This window comes from Dendronephthya gigantea, unplaced genomic scaffold, assembly GCF_004324835.1.
Source record: "Dendronephthya gigantea isolate DGI-Jeju-01 unplaced genomic scaffold, DenGig_1.0 000122F, whole genome shotgun sequence".
NCBI classification, from domain to species: domain Eukaryota; kingdom Metazoa; phylum Cnidaria; class Anthozoa; order Malacalcyonacea; family Nephtheidae; genus Dendronephthya; species Dendronephthya gigantea.
The window spans coordinates 664,103-680,343 of record NW_021163132.1 but is presented as its reverse complement, the minus strand read 5'-3'; the positions used below and the strand labels follow the sequence as shown (position 1 = coordinate 680,343).

Here is a 16,241-nt window from a genome sequence, read left to right as displayed (position 1 = left end):
TTGCTCCTAAAAAGTATTGCGCGCAATTTTCGTGGTCCTAAAACTGTTTTTTTCACAAAGGCAGGTGAAAAATACAACAGAAAAATTTAGTTACAAAGTGTGAGGATAGTCAACTTCTTGATCTATTGAGTTATGAATGGATCTCTATATAAATGCAACAATAATCTAAATATGCTATATGTGAGACCTCATAGAATCCAAAACATTGCTAATGGATTGGGTTTTTTTTCAACATTCTATAATTTACATACCTCTTCTTATAATCTCAGTATTGTTCAAGCTTTATTTTCCTCCCAGGTGACCTTTTCAAAATACCAAACAAAACATCTCAAAAATAGTGGACACATACATGCAATGTCAATTTCACCCCTTTGGCTTTTTTCCTATGTTGAATATTAATTCTAATAAAAAGACTATAGTAAAACTTTTATTTAAGCCTAATTACAGAGTGTGAGGATACCCTAATTTTCGAGCTATACTTTAATGAAGATGGGTCGATTTGCAATAAAATTCGTTAATAGAGGTATATTAACAACTATGTCATCCGCAAGATTGAGCTTTGGAACCACTTCTGAGACATTTTACTGACACTTTACTGAATATATGAACGGATTTCGACGCATTTTAGTTTATCGTAAACCGCTTTTCTTTCTCAACAACAGTAGCGAATTTTTATGAACATGCTTTAGAGTAAATAGCAAAACTATTGCACCAAAGTCTGTATTTTTAGTTCTTCGACGCGAAAATGCAAATTGAAGAAGAAATAAGCCCGCAATTTTCGGTCAGCGCGAACAAAATGCCCACCTGTTGGGCTGGCATTATTCCGCGGGCGCTTTATCTCGCCGAAATGCAAAATATCTTGCCTGTTTCTTTTGAATTTCGACTACTTGAATAGATTAATTCTGCTTCATTGCTCACAACTCAAAAGAAAGAGGCGAAATATTTCGCATTTGCTTGAAAATTAAGCCAGTGGAATTAGCGCTTTAGATCGCTGTTAAATAGAAGGAGTTCAAGTTTGTTTTAATTTTTATTGAGTGTTTGATAATATGCAGATATATATCAGTTCTAAAGTAGCGATCTAAAGTATCATACTGAGCAAGTGACTTGATGAAAGATGTTCTTTGTGACGTGTTTATTATCTTGGCAGTGTGTTTGTTTGAGCCTAAGACAAGCTTAATTACTAAGTAAAGAGCTGAAAGAAGTTTGAAGAATTTGTTCAATAGTTTGTTTTTCAATATGAAACTAAAAACTCGTTGCCAGGTATTTCTAACAGTGGCCGTCATTACAATCTTTACAGCGATGTATTTTCTTCATAGTCGTTCTACAAAGAAATGTCGTGGTGATGTGTCTGAACATGGAGATCCTTGGATAATGAATTCGAAGGTCAGTATGAAGGCTCGGTGCTACAACATATATTGATAGCAAATATCAGTACATATTATGATGTCCTTCATAGGCCATTAACCATTTTAGGGCCTCCACAGACTAGGGATTTAGTTTTCGACAACTATTTGTGATCGACAACTAGCAAACGTAGTCTGTACTCTGTCGCGCTAGTTGTCGACGGCCTCATTTTTTGGCGTTTTTTAAGTGTGTGAAAACTGAACAGTCAGTTTGTTTTATATCGACTACTTTTAATCTCCGCGCTATTTCGGTTGCTAAATTAGTATTTTAGCACCAGTCTGTGGAATCCTTTATCGGACGTATTTACTTGTCGATCACAAATTGTTGTCGACGACTAAATTTCTAGTCTGTGGAGGCCCTTACTCGAGTTGAAAAACCTTATTCTGATCGATACCCATGCAAAGCCGAATTTTGTTCCGATTAATCAAATGGATAAATGATGGCACCACAAAGCCGATTTCGTTCGGATTGATCAAATACCACGATGAAGCTGAATTTTGTTCAAATGGTTGCATTAGGATCATTTAGCAATTAGGCTATTACGAGCATAGAATAGCAATATTGGACAAACGTTTAATAACGTTCGGCTTAATTTATTCGCACGAAAGTTGCCAGCTTGGAGAACTGAACGCTCCCTTGCTTACGTACGGAACGCGAGCATGGAATTTGCTTGCATGAGATGTTATTACTCTGGACCTGTAGCATATCACAAATTTTATATTTCATAACTCGGGGAAACGGTATATAGCTTACTCACTAACTTTCTAAGATCGTCGTGCATGTAGCTTTGTGCGAATGTATCCCATGCAGTTTTAAATCATAGTACTTGCTTGAAATCCCTTGAATATGTTACGAAAATATTTCTATTCCCGAAAGTACTGAATATTTTGGAATTCTTAAATCTGATCGTGAATCAAATGATATTACTGCACTGTACATGTAATGATAACAAATCATCGATATTTCACATGGGTTAAGAGCCACTATAGAAGCAATTCCTTTAATGCTTAGTTGACTAGCTGTACTCAAACGGAAACGTAATTGATCTCATGCATTCAATTTTATAATAATATATAGGTGGAGGTGAAATCTTCAATGGAACGGAATATTTCGCTCAATTCTGAGATTCACTTGATAGATCACAATTGAAAAGAAAATCAAGCGAAAAATTTACCTATATAATAGAAAACCGGCCTAACACCTAAAAACAGGCCTACCTAAAACTTTGTTAATGTGTTTAACTCCAAAAATGGAGTTATGTTTTAAATCCCGAATTGGAGTTAAATTAACTCCAAAAGCGGTGTTGAATTATAGCACCAGAAGTGGAGTTATTTGTTACTCCAAAACCTACTCATTTTGAACCGTTTTTTACCCCTTTTTTTACCCCTTTTTTGGTGTTAAAATAATGTGTAAACGGGGTCTTAGACCGGATTCACGTGGTCACCACATAGTGACGATCTTTGTACATATATTGGTTGTGCACTGTGTGTCATTGACAATAAAGAATTTTTCTAGGCACCATTGTTACCAGTTCCTAAAGATATAGAAATGACAGTTGGCCCTGAGGAATGGATAAGCAGGACAATAATTGATCCGAAGGTAAAGTTGGTAAAACTGACCTAAAACTAACCTTATAATACTGCATTATCATTTTGATTCGCTCACATTCAATTTACACATTATAATTTATTTTTGTTTATTACATAGTATTCAGTGTTTTATTGGCGAACCGCCATTGTGAAAAGCGATAATAACACATGTGCAATTATCGTGTTTGATCCACCAATCAGAAGTCAAATATTCGTGCCCTGGGGCCAGTTGTTCAACGGTTTAGCGCTAACGCTGGGTTGAACCTAGTTTATGTGCTTCTGAAATACCGCTCGTTTTAAAACTTTAGAAAATATTGCTTCTATCGGTTTAGAGAATATTTATGAAAAAATATATTCAACTTTGTAAGCAAGCGATTAAAAAAATTAATGTAAAGTCAAAGATTTGTTTTGACCCAGGGTTAAGCAGCCCCTGGGGATTAAAAAAACTTTCAAAAAAACAAAAATACATGGATGCTTGAAAATATGGAATTTATTTCTTGTGTTCAGAATCATATCTCACTCGTTCGATATTATTCTCAACACTTCGCGCGTCCATGTATTTTCTCCATGTACTTGTCTGTTTGAGTAAGGAGATAACGTTACAGTTTTCTAAACTTGACCGCGATATTTTCATATTCTATTGTTATAGCGAGAATGTCCATCATTGCTACAATTAAAAAAGAACGATTCAGATCTTGCTTGTCGGTTACCAGAGATTGATCCATTCCATCCAGCAATAATGAAGTTATTCTCTGATGTGGCAAACCCTAACTGTGCGAAGCACAAATCCTATGGAAAATTAGTAAATGGAAAAATACAATTCTTAGGTAAGCATCTCCTTTACAAATTAAGTACTCTCCTTCGTATTCAAGTGAAACAGACAGACCCCCTTTATGCATAAGACATCTCTTATACTCTTCAAATGGCGGGCTGGGCAGTTAAGAACCCTTAAAATAAGGAAGGAATTATTATGTCACTTGATCTTGAAATAACGGGTTGGAAATTTTAGATCTCGTAATCGCGGCTATACATTTCTTTTTGCTGGCCCCATGCATAGTCTACTCCTTGCTGACCAATCATATAATCAGAAAGATTAATGATATAGTTGGTAGTTAGAATGGGGATTTAGTAAATTCGTATATATCATACTGTAATTTCATCTGTACAGAACATTAACTTGTAATTAATTGCTTTATAGATCCTGAAGTTATTTCAGCGAATTATCGTCGGATTATTAGGCAAGGAGACTTTAAGTTCATTCTTGGTAAAAATGTCCCTGTACCAGCAATGAATACAGAAGAAAAAATCACGGATGAATTTATTGAAGTTGAATATTTGCTCAAAAATAAGAAGAACGTTAAAGAAATCTTTCTCCAGCCTGTCCAGCATGAACATTTGGTAAAACGAAAGGCAGAAAAACAACCAGGAATACCGTTAAATATTTTAATCATTGGTGTAGATTCACTATCTCATGCAAATACACAGCGAAGACTGCCTAACGTATATAAATATCTCAAAAACGAACTTGGAGCGATGTTTTTTAATGGACACTCGATAGTAGGGGACGGCACCACAGAACAATTGACCGCTATGTTAACTGGACAAGGAGAACTTGAACAATATGAATCAAGACGCCATCACAAAAACCCCAAGCCTGTAGATGGATGGTCTTGGATATATAAGCGACTTAAAAGTAATAAATTTTTGGGGTTTATTTTCTTTTTCTGTATTCGTTAATCCTAGGTCGTTAATCATACTCACACAACCACAGAAGCCATCAGTGGAGTAAATAGAAGGATAATTGCGGGGGTGTTTATAACTTACTCGTACAATCACTGAAACCATCTCATTTTTTCTGGGCTTAGTGATTCTGATTGGTCATTAACGCCGTATGAAATATTGTGTTCCTGGTGGGGAGAATACACTGGTCTTACTATTTTATCTTTTGATTCAATTGTTTAGAACGAGGTTATGTAACTGGTTACTCTGGTGACTGGCCAATTATTGGTCCATGGCAGTATAGACTAATGGGATTCAAAAATCCGCCCACAGATTTCTATACCAGGCCATTTTTTTCTATGGCTGAAAAACTGCTAAAAGGAAAAGACCAGTGCTTAGCTTCAAAAACTATATCAAATGTTCAGTTTGATTATATCCAAGAAGTGTTTGATATGTTCAAAAAACAATTGAAGTTTTTTTTCTCATTTAACGGTAAGGTGAGGCCTGCAGCTCCTTCGAAATCCAACCTCGTTCCCAGGGTCCCCTGTACGTTTTGAACATTTCTTCAATAGCTTATCTTCTTACTCATTTTTTGTTGTTTTTTCTAGTACGTTACTCTCACAATTCCAACAGTGAAACATCGAAGATTGAACCAGATTTATTATCACTTCTAAAAGGTTTAAAACAAAATAATCATCTCAACAACACATTACTTATAATCATGGGGGACCATGGCACTCGATATGGCAAAATACGAACTTTGGTGCAAGGAAAACTCGAAGAAAGACTTCCATTTTATTCAATGGCATTTCCAAAATGGTTTCTCAGAGAACATCCAGAGATTTCGAAGAATCTAAAACTAAACACAAACCGTTTGACGTCATGGTATGACGTATACGCCACTTTCCGTCACATGCTCAGTTATCCTGAGGTCCCTGCTGATATAAAACACGGTCAAAGCTTGTTGATAGAAGTTCCCATATCACGCACATGTTCTCAGGCTAACGTTGAGGAACATTGGTGTCCATGCTTAGAATGGGTAGATGTAAATCTTGGACATAGTCACCTGAATAATTCAGCTCTTGCAGCAGTGGAGTTCATGAACAATGCTAACCTGGAACACAAAAAGAGTGCTGAAAACTGTCAAAAATTATCACTAAAGAATATAAATTACGCGCTATTCGAACGACCAAATGATAAAGTCTTGTCATTTAAGCAAACAAACGATTTGAAAGCTGCGTTTAGTGACAAGTCACGTCCAAATCACAAGGATTTTTGTCGCTATCAAGTACAATTTACGACGATACCAAATAATGGAATATATGAAGCAACCGTACGCTATCATAAAGATTGGTTTATTGTAAGCAAGGCTATTAGCAGAGTGAACAAATACGGGAGTCAACCAGAATGCATTGCAAGAGATCTTCCGCATTTAAGAAAATATTGCATGTGCAAAAGAACTGATGTGCGCGAAATGTGTTGACTATTGACACAATTTCTAAATAGGTATTTTATTTATTACTCGGTTTTGTTTTGTTATTGTTTTTTTTGTGTATGTGTTTTGGCGCAGCTTTGTACCCTGCGGAGCGCCAGAAGGAACAGAGCCCCATTCAGAATAGCAACCTTCGGCCAATTTCACTCTTTGTGATCTATTAGACAGAAAGTCAATTATCTTTTTATTTAAATTGAATAGAATTTACGCCGTTGGTATAAGTTGTCTTTTTTTTAATGAGAGATTTAAGTCTTTGATTCATTCATGGGGTATCTGTTGTATGAATGCGAATTTGCTTCGTTGGCATAAGGATATTATCATATTAAGTCCTAGTTGTACCATATAATGAATGAAATTCCATATATTTTCGCAAGTATCGAAACTTCGATACTTAGATATCTACTCATTTCGGTCTTACGGCTTGCTCGTTGATCTCGAATTGCTCATTGCTCACAATTCAAAACAACCAGGCGAAATAATTCGCATTTCGTTTGAAAATTTAGCCCGTGGAATTAGGGCTTTAGAGGGCTTCCAAACTTTGCACTATCCTTGGATCCCTAGTTATACGTTTTACGCTAACAAGCCATGTATCCCGTGATGACGTACGACGCAGCCACAGGTGGAATAGAATATATTTATTTATTGTGGTTGCATCTATTATTTAACAGGAAGCCTTTAGTTAGCATCTATTTACATAAGCTTTACAAGAAAATTTCTATATTTTACACAATACAAACAAACTTTGAACGCAATTACTGAGGTTGTGACTTGGAGAAAGAATTTAAAAGTTGTTTGTTATGAACAGCGCGCTTATATATAAAGGAATTTTACTAAATCCCGATAATGTACGTGTTGGGGATGATTAATTAATTTTCAATTGCTTTATAGATCCTGAAGTTATTTCAGCGAATTATCGCCGGATTGTTAGGCAAGGAGACTTTAAGTTCATTCTTGGTAAAAGTGTCCCTGTACCAGCAATGAATACAGAAGAAAAAATCACGGATGAATTTATTGAAGTTGAATATTTGCTCAAAAATAAGAAGAGCGTTAAAGAAATCTTGGCCTGTCCAGCATGAACATTTGGTAAAACGAAAGGCAGAAAAACAACCAGGAATACCGTTAAATATTTTAATCATTGGTGTAGATTCGCTTTCTCATGCAAATGCACAGCGAAGACTGCCTAACGTATATAAATATCTCAAAAACGAACTTGGAGCGATGTTTTTTAATGGACACTCGATAGTAGGAGACGGCACCACAGAACATTTGACCGCTATGATTGTTAACTGGACAAGGAGAACTTGAACAATATGAATCAAGACGCCATCACAAAAACCCCAAGCCTGTAGATGGATGGTCTTGGATATATAAGCAACTTAAAGGTAATAAATTTTTGGTTTTTATTTTTTATTTCTGTATTCGTTAAGGAGTTTATGCCATGCACGTTCACACGGGAACAGACGAATCTGGACCGTGCTTGAATTCGTCCGATTCAAATGTTCCCACGGTAAAATAAACACAAATTTGTCAGGTTCTACGTGTTCACAAGAAAGCAAAAAGAACAGACGCGTGTATATCAGAGATGTAAAGGTTTCCCATGATCCAATTTTGTCGGGTTCAATTCACTGTATAGTCTGTTGACTTGCAAAGTATAAATGCAGCTGATCAACTAAAATCAATGCTTTACTGTGTTGTCAATAACAAAATACATTCCATATGTCGGAGAAGTGAATTGGATCCGATCGAGAAGTGGTCATGATCCAATGGGTTGAACTGTGAACATGATACTTCCAAATGAAGTTGGGCATGGTGCCCAAGACCAGGCACTACCAGAGGTAGTACTTGACAAGCACACTTTGCTCAGCATTTTTTATGGACCAGTTTTGACTTTGGGCACGGACACACAGTCTGATGGACTAAACGAAATATGCATGTGGAATGAATTTAAAGACATTGCATGGTTGAAAGAAGGTGAGTAAGCAGCAATTCTCAAATGATATATGCTTGTTTGAGAAAATTTTCCCATTATCCAGGTTCAAGAAATCCTTCATTTATATCTTCATCGGTAAAATACTTCCTAAAGCAAAGAAAGCGAACAATTAAAGCTAGAGACAGCGAAGCAAATATGCAGAAATCCATCTAATGCTGTGCGGATTGCGGAATACCATGCAGAGATGTAAACCAGGAACAAAAGATCGGTGCATGGTCTAATATAAAAATAAATATTTTGCTGATCCTAACGAAGTAAATAGTTTCATTTAGGAGGTAGACACCGATCCATATTACACATCCCAAAAAATTCCAGAGGAAACTAGAATCCCTATACGCCGCGTTAACAGTGCATGGTTTCTAAGTTAGTAAGTTTCTTCATAAAACTTCAATGGGTCCTGGTGGTTTACCTTAAATTTACCAGTTTTGGAAAGAGTTTAGGGTTGACCCCAGGCCCAACTATCACTGAAATATTCCGCTCATTTTGAAAAATGCTTGAAATACGTGGTACCATGATGCCTGAAGAATTCATATTAACTTAATATTGCTATATTAGCATCAAATGTCTTACTTAAGTTATTTTCATGGTGATTAGTATTTGCCAAGAAACATGGACTGAGCATTATACACAACTTTTTTATACACGCGACATTTATTACAACAACAACAACATTTGGAAGCAGGGCTCTCAATTTAAATATGCATGTATACAATATGCATATATATATATATGGATCAGGCCATCCAAACACGGAAATTTTGCGGAAATTTAAAAACAAATTTACTATGGTTTGTTATTTTATAAAACAATTACTTAATGGTTTCCGTGTTTGGATGAACTGATCCAAACACTTGGGAATGTTGCTCGAGTTTAGAAAAACTCTTTTCTAGAAGCGCTTTTCTAGATCATCCAAACACGGAAACCATTAATTAAGTAAGTAATTATTAAATACACAACTTTTTTATAAACGACATTTATTGTATACTCAACAACAACATTTGGAAGCAAGGCTCTCGATTTAAATATGCTTACTTTTTACCTGCACGAGGTTTCTGAGGGCCTAATTCCACGGTTTTTCTCGCCGAAATGCGAAATATTTCGCCTGTTTCTTTTGAATTTCGACTACTTGAATAAATTAATTCTGCTTCATTGCTCACAACTCAAAAGAAAGAGGCGAAATATTTCGCATTTGCTTGAAAATTTAGTCAGTGGAATTAGCGCTTTAGATCGCTGTTAAATTAGAAGGAGTTCAAGTTTGTTTGAATTTTTATTGAGTGTTTGATAATATGCAAATATATCACTTCTAAAGTATCATACTGAGCAAGTGGCTTGCATGATAAAGATGTTCTTTTGTGACGTGTTTATTATCTTGGCAGCAGTGTGTTTGTTTGAGCCTAAGAAAAGCTAAGTGGACAAGTTTAATTACTAAGTAAAGAGCTGAAGAGTTTGTTCAATAGTTCGTTTATTAATATGAAACTAAAAACTCGTTGCCAGGTATTGCTAACAGCAGTGGCCGTCATTACAATCTGCACAGCGATGTATTTTTTTCATAGTCGTCAGTCTACAAAGAAATGTCGTGATGTGTCTGAACATGGAGATCCTTGGATAATCAATTCGACGAAGGTCAGTATGAAGGCTCGGTGCTACCGTAAGCCAATAACATATGATTGATAGCTAATATCAATACATATTATGATGTCCTTCATAGGCCATTAACCATTTTAGGGCCTCCACAGACTAGGGATTTAGTTGTAGACAACTATTTGTGATCGACAACTAACAAACGTAGTCTGTCGCGCTAGTTGTCGACGGCCTCATTTTTTGGCGTTTTTTAAGTGTGTGAAAACTGAACAGTCAGTTTGTTTTATATCGACTACTTTTAATCTCCGCGCTATTTCGGTTGCTAAATTAGTATTTTAGCACCAGTCTGTGGAATCCTTTATCGGACGTATTTACTTGTCGATCACAAATTGTTGTCGACGACTAAATTTCTAGTCTGTGTCTGTGGAGGCCCTTACTCGAGTTGAAAAACCTTATTCTGATCGATACCCATGCAAAGCCGAATTTTGTTCCGATTAATCAAATGGATAAATGATGGCACCACAAAGCCGATTTCGTTCGGATTGATCAAATACCACGATGAGGTTGAATTTTGTTCAAATGGTTGCATTAGGGCCATTTAGTAATTAGCCTATTATACGAGCAAAAATAAGCCGGATTTGCCCAGGCTTTAAACTTTAAAGCTCGGCTAAAATAAACCGCGGCTAATTTAAGTCGCGAAGTTCTCGTATAAACGGCTTCGCGACCAAATATTAAATTAAACATTGCCATTGGTGTCCATACAGCATCGATCAACCTTACTGCCCTTCCTCAATTTGCAATGCAAAAACTGTTTCTGTAGGGTTAGAGGAATTATCTCCTCCAACATTATACAGGGTGTCTCAAAAAAAACGCAACCATGCACTTAAATATGCAAGAATATTAATATTGTTTGGGTTTGCACCATAGTTCAGCTAAAATGACTTTTAGCATTTTGAATGAAGGATTAAGAGCCATTTTCAATTCCCATGCAGAGGTGCTTATATCTATTTGGTTGCGTTTTTTTTGGGACACCCAAGCTGTATATTCACAATGGAGATTTGAAAACAAGGAATGAAGATTGGTGATGCACATCGCGTTAATGATTTTTATTGTCAATATTGAAATTGAATAAAATTCTTGTATTGTGAAATCATTTACTACATCAGAATACGTGATGAAAAGAATGCATCGGATATAGTTCTGGTAACTTTTTATCATAGGCAGGCTAAGGGGCAGCCCGATCAATGTGGGCACCGTATACTATCTTAGGCCTAGGTTATACGTCGCATGTTGGTCGTGTCAAATGCAATTCAAACAAGAGATAATAAGATGATTGTGTTGTATATATATAGTCATTGTGTTTTACATACACGTATATATACATAATATCTCTCCTTTGTACATATCGTTTCGTTTTCATTAACTGTGTTATGTAGCTTTTTTTGTATTTACGCGAGGTAGGAGATCTTTACAACTTTTACTAAAGTTCACTAATGTTCTCTTCTTTCTCCGTTCTTCTCTTCTCTTCGGATTATTCGTCCTTTCGGACCTCGTTGTTTTCTGTTCTCGTCTTGGCTGTCTGTTCTGTCAGGTTGAGCTTCTCCAACGTTTCATACACTTTTTTACTCCGCTAGTCCACTCCTTTTAGTCCACTCTCGTGTTTAGTCCACTGACTGTTCTGTTGCTGTGCGCCTCCTTTTATAATAAAATTTGAGGGGATCTTGAAGACGCCCTGTGCAAGGTGGTGTGATTCACACAATCCAATCAGCGTTGTAGGTTGTAAGTGTGGGTTGGCGTTAGAAGCTCGGTCCAGCTCTCATACTTTGTTTACTTAAGGCCGGTGACGCACTAGTCAAGTTGGTCTTTTACTTAATCGATCACTGTTAAAACTTGTTTACAACTTAAAATATTTATCATCAACTTAAAGTACAATTATCAACTTATTACTCTGTAAACCGTATATCTTAACTTATAACCTATTTTACAAATAATTTCATCGAATTAAGCTTTTAGTGACGTAAGGCTTCAAGTGCTTAACCGAACAAAATATAACAAAGAAATGATTGACATAAACTAGTATCCGCCTAGAACTTATGTTCTTGAGTCGTGACACTTGTACTTTGTACGACATACTATTGTTTCGGAGGAAATCCCATGGGCTGTGACCTCATGACAGGAAAAGTAATTTTTGTGATTCCGAAGGGTCATAATAATATTTACTGTACACTTCATTTTATGTGACATGTTCCACAAGTAATTTCCTCATCTATATTGACCTTCTATTTCTTAACAATACTAAATTACATTATATATACGTATTTCGTAACAACTGTGTTACACCAAAGTTATACTTCCATATTGAAAATGAAGCTATTTACATCAAAATATTTCAGTTTATTTGTTCAATAAAGAGATAATTTTGTTTTCCATTTTGTGATTTTTGAACTTATCCGCCGTTTAAGCTAAACCGGTCTCTGAACGCTCGCTTGCTTACGTACCGAACGCGAACATGGAATCTGCTTGCATGAGATGTTATTACTCTGGACTGTGGCATGTCACAAATTTTATATTTCACATTTAATTCACTACTCGAGGAAACGGTATATAGCTTACTCACTAACTTTCTAAGATCGTCGTGCATGTAGCTCTGTGCGAATGTATCCCAGTTTTAAATCATGGTATACTTGCTTGAATATATTACGAAAATATTTCTATTCCCGAAAGTACTGAAGTGAATGGAACGGAATATTTCGCTCAATTCTCTTTTCAATTGTGAAATTAAACCGAAGCAGATTCACTTGATAGATTACAATTGAAAATCAAGCGAAAAATTTTCTTCGATCGAAGTGATTTATCTGATGTACAGGGTGTCCCAAAAAAAAGTCCCCGCTATTGAAATGAAGCTTTTGTTGGAATTTGAATGCATGATCAACGCAGTAGTGTGTAAATAGCATATTTATTAGGTTGAGGCATTCAAATAAAGCGTCTTGCTTTCAATTGGGTTTATCATAATATTAAGGCAATCAGATTCGAACAAAGGCTTGATTTCAATAGAGGGGACATTTTTTTGGGACACCCTGTAGTAGAAAACCGGCCTAACACCTAAAACACGGCGTTAACGTGTTTAATTAACTCCAAAAATGGAGTTATGTTTTAAATCCCAAATTGAAGTTAAATTAACTCCAAAAGCGGTGTTAAATTATAACACCAGAAGTGGAGTTATTTGTTACTCCAAAAAGCTACTCATTTTGAAACTTTTTTTAACCCTTTTTTAGTGTTAAAATAATGTGTAAACGGGGTCTTAGGGGCTGTTTACATGAGCCCGGTTACCCGAGATTCAACGAAGCGTGAGAGGACTTTGAGGTATTGAAATAAGTCTTTAAGACACCAAACAAGCACATGCCATTGTTTGGTGATTATACGACTGCCTGAGGATCATGTTATCTGTTCATTTCAATACCTCAATATCATCTCACGCTTCGTTGAATCTCGAGTAACCGGGCTCATGTAAACAGCCTCTTAAATCGGATTCACGTGGTCACCACATAGTGACGATCTGTGTGTCGTGCACTGTGTGTCGTCACAATGAAGAATTTATTTTTCAGGCACCATTGTTACCAGTTCCTAAAGATATAGAAATGACAGTTGGCCCTGAAGAATGGATAAGTAGGACAATTAATGATCCAAATGTAAAGTTGGTAAAACTGACCTAAAACTAACCTTAATACTTCATTATCATTTTGATTCGCTCACATTCAATTTACACATCATAGTTTATTTTAGTTTATTAAATAGTATTCAGTGTTTTATTGGCGAATCCGCCATTGTGAAAAGCGATAATAACACATGTGCAATTATCGTGTTTGATCCACCAATCAGAAGTCAGGTATTCGTGCCCTGGGGCTAGTTGTTCAACGGTTTAGCGCTAACGCTGGGTTGAACCTAGTTTATGTGCTTCTGAACTACCGTTCATTTTAAAACTTTTTGAAAATGTTAATTCCATCGGTTTAGAGAATATTTATGAAAAAATTAATTCAACTTTTAAACAAGCGATTGAAAAAATTAATGTAAAGTCCAAGATTTGTTTTAACCCAGGGTTAAACGGCCCCTGGGGATAAAAAACTTTCAAAAAACCCGTTTTTTATTATATAATAAACTGAAACAAAAATACATGGATGCTTAATATGCTCAATATTGCTTAATATGCTTAATATGCTCAATATTATTCTCAACACTTCGCGCGTCCATGTATTTTCTCCATGTACTTGTCTTAAGTATGGAGAGTAAAACGTTATAGTTTTCTAAACTTCACTGATATTTTAATATTTTATTGTAATAGCAAGAATGTCCATCATTGCTTCAATTAAAAAAGAACGATTCAGATCTTGCTTGTCGGTTACCAGAGATTGATCCATTCCATCCATCAATAATGAAGTTATTCTCTGATGTGGCAAACCCTAACTGTGCGAAGCACAAATCCTATGGAAAATTAGTAAATGGTAAAATACAATTCTTAGGTAAGCATCTCCTTTACAAATTAAGTACTCTCCTTCGCATTCAAGTGAAATGAAACCCCTGATGCGTAAGACATCTCTTATACTCTTCGAATGGCGGGCCGGGCAGTTAAGAACCCTCAAAATAAGGAAGGAATTAATGTCACTAGGTCTTGAAATAATTACAGTTGAGATATCTCTTAACCTAAATCAAAACCCTTTTTGATTGAAAACCTGATTCCCTGATAGAAAATTTTATTAACTACGAGGAGCTCGCCGGAGTGAACTGGGTACAGTGCATGTGTGGGATGAATAGAAATATTTGACACAGCTATAAATGCAGGTGTATTCTGGAACGATTTTCACCCCAATATAAAAAGCAGGATGCAGGACAGATCGCAGCCTTTCATGTTTTTCACGTATCAATCAACAGCTGGAAACGTATTCAGAGAAAAACAAAATTTCACATTGCACTCTCATTCTTAATCATAACAAATCAGTGGTTTATTAACATGGACATTGGAAATTTGAACTTTGAACAGTGTTATCTTTCTTTTCCTTCACCTAAAAAAGGAATTTTACTAAATCCCGATAATGTACGTGTTGGGGATGATTAATTAATTTTCAATTGCTTTATAGATCCTGAAGTTATTTCAGCGAATTATCGTCGGATTATTAGGCAAGGAGACTTTAAGTTCATTCTTGGTAAAAGTGTCCCTGTACCAGCAATGAATACAGAAGAAAAAATCACGGATGAATTTATTGAAGTTGAATATTTGCTCAAAAATAAGAAGAACGTTAAAGAAATCTTTCTCCAGCCTGTCCCGCATGAGCATTTGGTAAAACGAAAGGCAGAAAAACAACCAGGAATACCGTTAAATATTTTAATCATTGGTGTAGATTCACTTTCTCATGCAAATACACAGCGAAGACTGCCTAACGTATATAAATATCTCAAAAACGAACTTGGAGCGATGTTTTTTAATGGACACTCGATAGTGGGGGACGGCACCACAGAGCAATTGACCGCTATGTTAACTGGACAAGGAGAACTTGAACAATATGAATCAAGACGCCATCACAAAAACCCCAAGCCTGTAGATGGATGGTCTTGGATATATAAGCAACTTAAAGGTAATACATTTTTGGGGGTTATTTTTTATTTCTGTATTCGTTAATCCTAGGTCGTTAATCATATACTCACACAACCACTGGAGTTACAGTGGAGTAACTAGAACGATAATTGCGGGGGTTTTATTCATATATTCAGTTCTGCCGGCGGATTTTTTTTGTAAGTGAAATAGCTTACTCACACAATCAATGCGCCCCAGTGCAACCTCGTGCCCAGTGTCTTTCGTAGGACCATGACCTGGGACTGGGTACGAGGTTGCGCCAAGTGATGTCTTAACTTGAATTTCTGGATAAAACCGGATAAAAACTTGCTTGGTAATTTAAACAATCTCCTTCCGAGCCCGCGAACCTTTAGCGAAGAAACAAAGCCCTGGGATAGAGGTATGGGATAGTCGAAATCAGAAATGATTCTGATTGGTCATTGACGTCGTATGAAATGTTGTATTCCTGATGGGGAGAATGCACTGGTCTTACTATTGTATCTTTTGATTCAATTGTTTAGAACGAGGTTATGTAACTGGTTACTCTGGTGACTGGCCAATTATTGGTCCATGGCAGTATAGACTAATGGGATTCGAAAATCCGCCCACAGATTTCTATACCAGGCCATTTTTTTCTATGGCTGAAAAATTTGTAAAAACAAAAGACCAGTGCTTAGCTTCAAAAACTATATCAAATGTTCAGTTTGATTATATCCAAGAAGTGTTTGATGTGTTCAAAAATCAATTGAAGTTTTTTTTCTCATTTAACGGTAAGGTGAGGCCTGCAGCTCCTTCGAGGTCCAACCTCGTTCCCAGGGTCCCCTGCACGTTTTGAACATTTCTTCAATAGCTTATCTACTT

General features: G+C 36.2%; 2 protein-coding genes across 9 annotated transcripts in view; both read left to right on the top strand.

Annotated features, from left to right (window-relative positions):
- Positions 1 to 919: 919 nt before the first annotated feature.
- Positions 920 to 16,241, top strand: part of LOC114535694 — a 21,493-nt gene continuing 6,171 nt past the window's right edge. Inside the window, exons 1-9 of one of the 7 annotated variants that reach the window (XM_028556999.1) lie at positions 920 to 1,013; positions 1,317 to 1,383; positions 2,920 to 3,003; positions 3,643 to 3,820; positions 4,192 to 4,686; positions 4,956 to 5,204; positions 5,321 to 6,218; positions 7,093 to 7,586; positions 8,238 to 8,911. In XM_028556999.1, the coding sequence (XP_028412800.1) occupies positions 1,372 to 1,383; positions 2,920 to 3,003; positions 3,643 to 3,820; positions 4,192 to 4,686; positions 4,956 to 5,204; positions 5,321 to 6,195 (1,893 nt within the window). In that variant the 5' untranslated portion in view covers positions 920 to 1,013; positions 1,317 to 1,371 and the 3' untranslated portion in view covers positions 6,196 to 6,218; positions 7,093 to 7,586; positions 8,238 to 8,911. The other 6 variants (XM_028556998.1, XM_028556995.1, XM_028556992.1 and 3 more) reach the window with 6 other exon arrangements.
- The window catches only part of LOC114535693, an 8,379-nt gene continuing 1,123 nt past the window's right edge, over positions 8,986 to 16,241 (top strand). Inside the window, exons 1-5 of one of the 2 annotated variants that reach the window (XM_028556991.1) lie at positions 8,986 to 9,817; positions 13,381 to 13,464; positions 14,115 to 14,292; positions 14,908 to 15,402; positions 15,902 to 16,150. In XM_028556991.1, the coding sequence (XP_028412792.1) occupies positions 9,665 to 9,817; positions 13,381 to 13,464; positions 14,115 to 14,292; positions 14,908 to 15,402; positions 15,902 to 16,150 (1,159 nt within the window). In that variant the 5' untranslated portion in view covers positions 8,986 to 9,664. Of the gene's footprint in view, positions 9,818 to 13,380; positions 13,474 to 14,114; positions 14,293 to 14,907; positions 15,403 to 15,901; positions 16,151 to 16,241 lie in introns of both variants that reach the window. The other variant, XM_028556990.1, reaches the window with a different exon arrangement.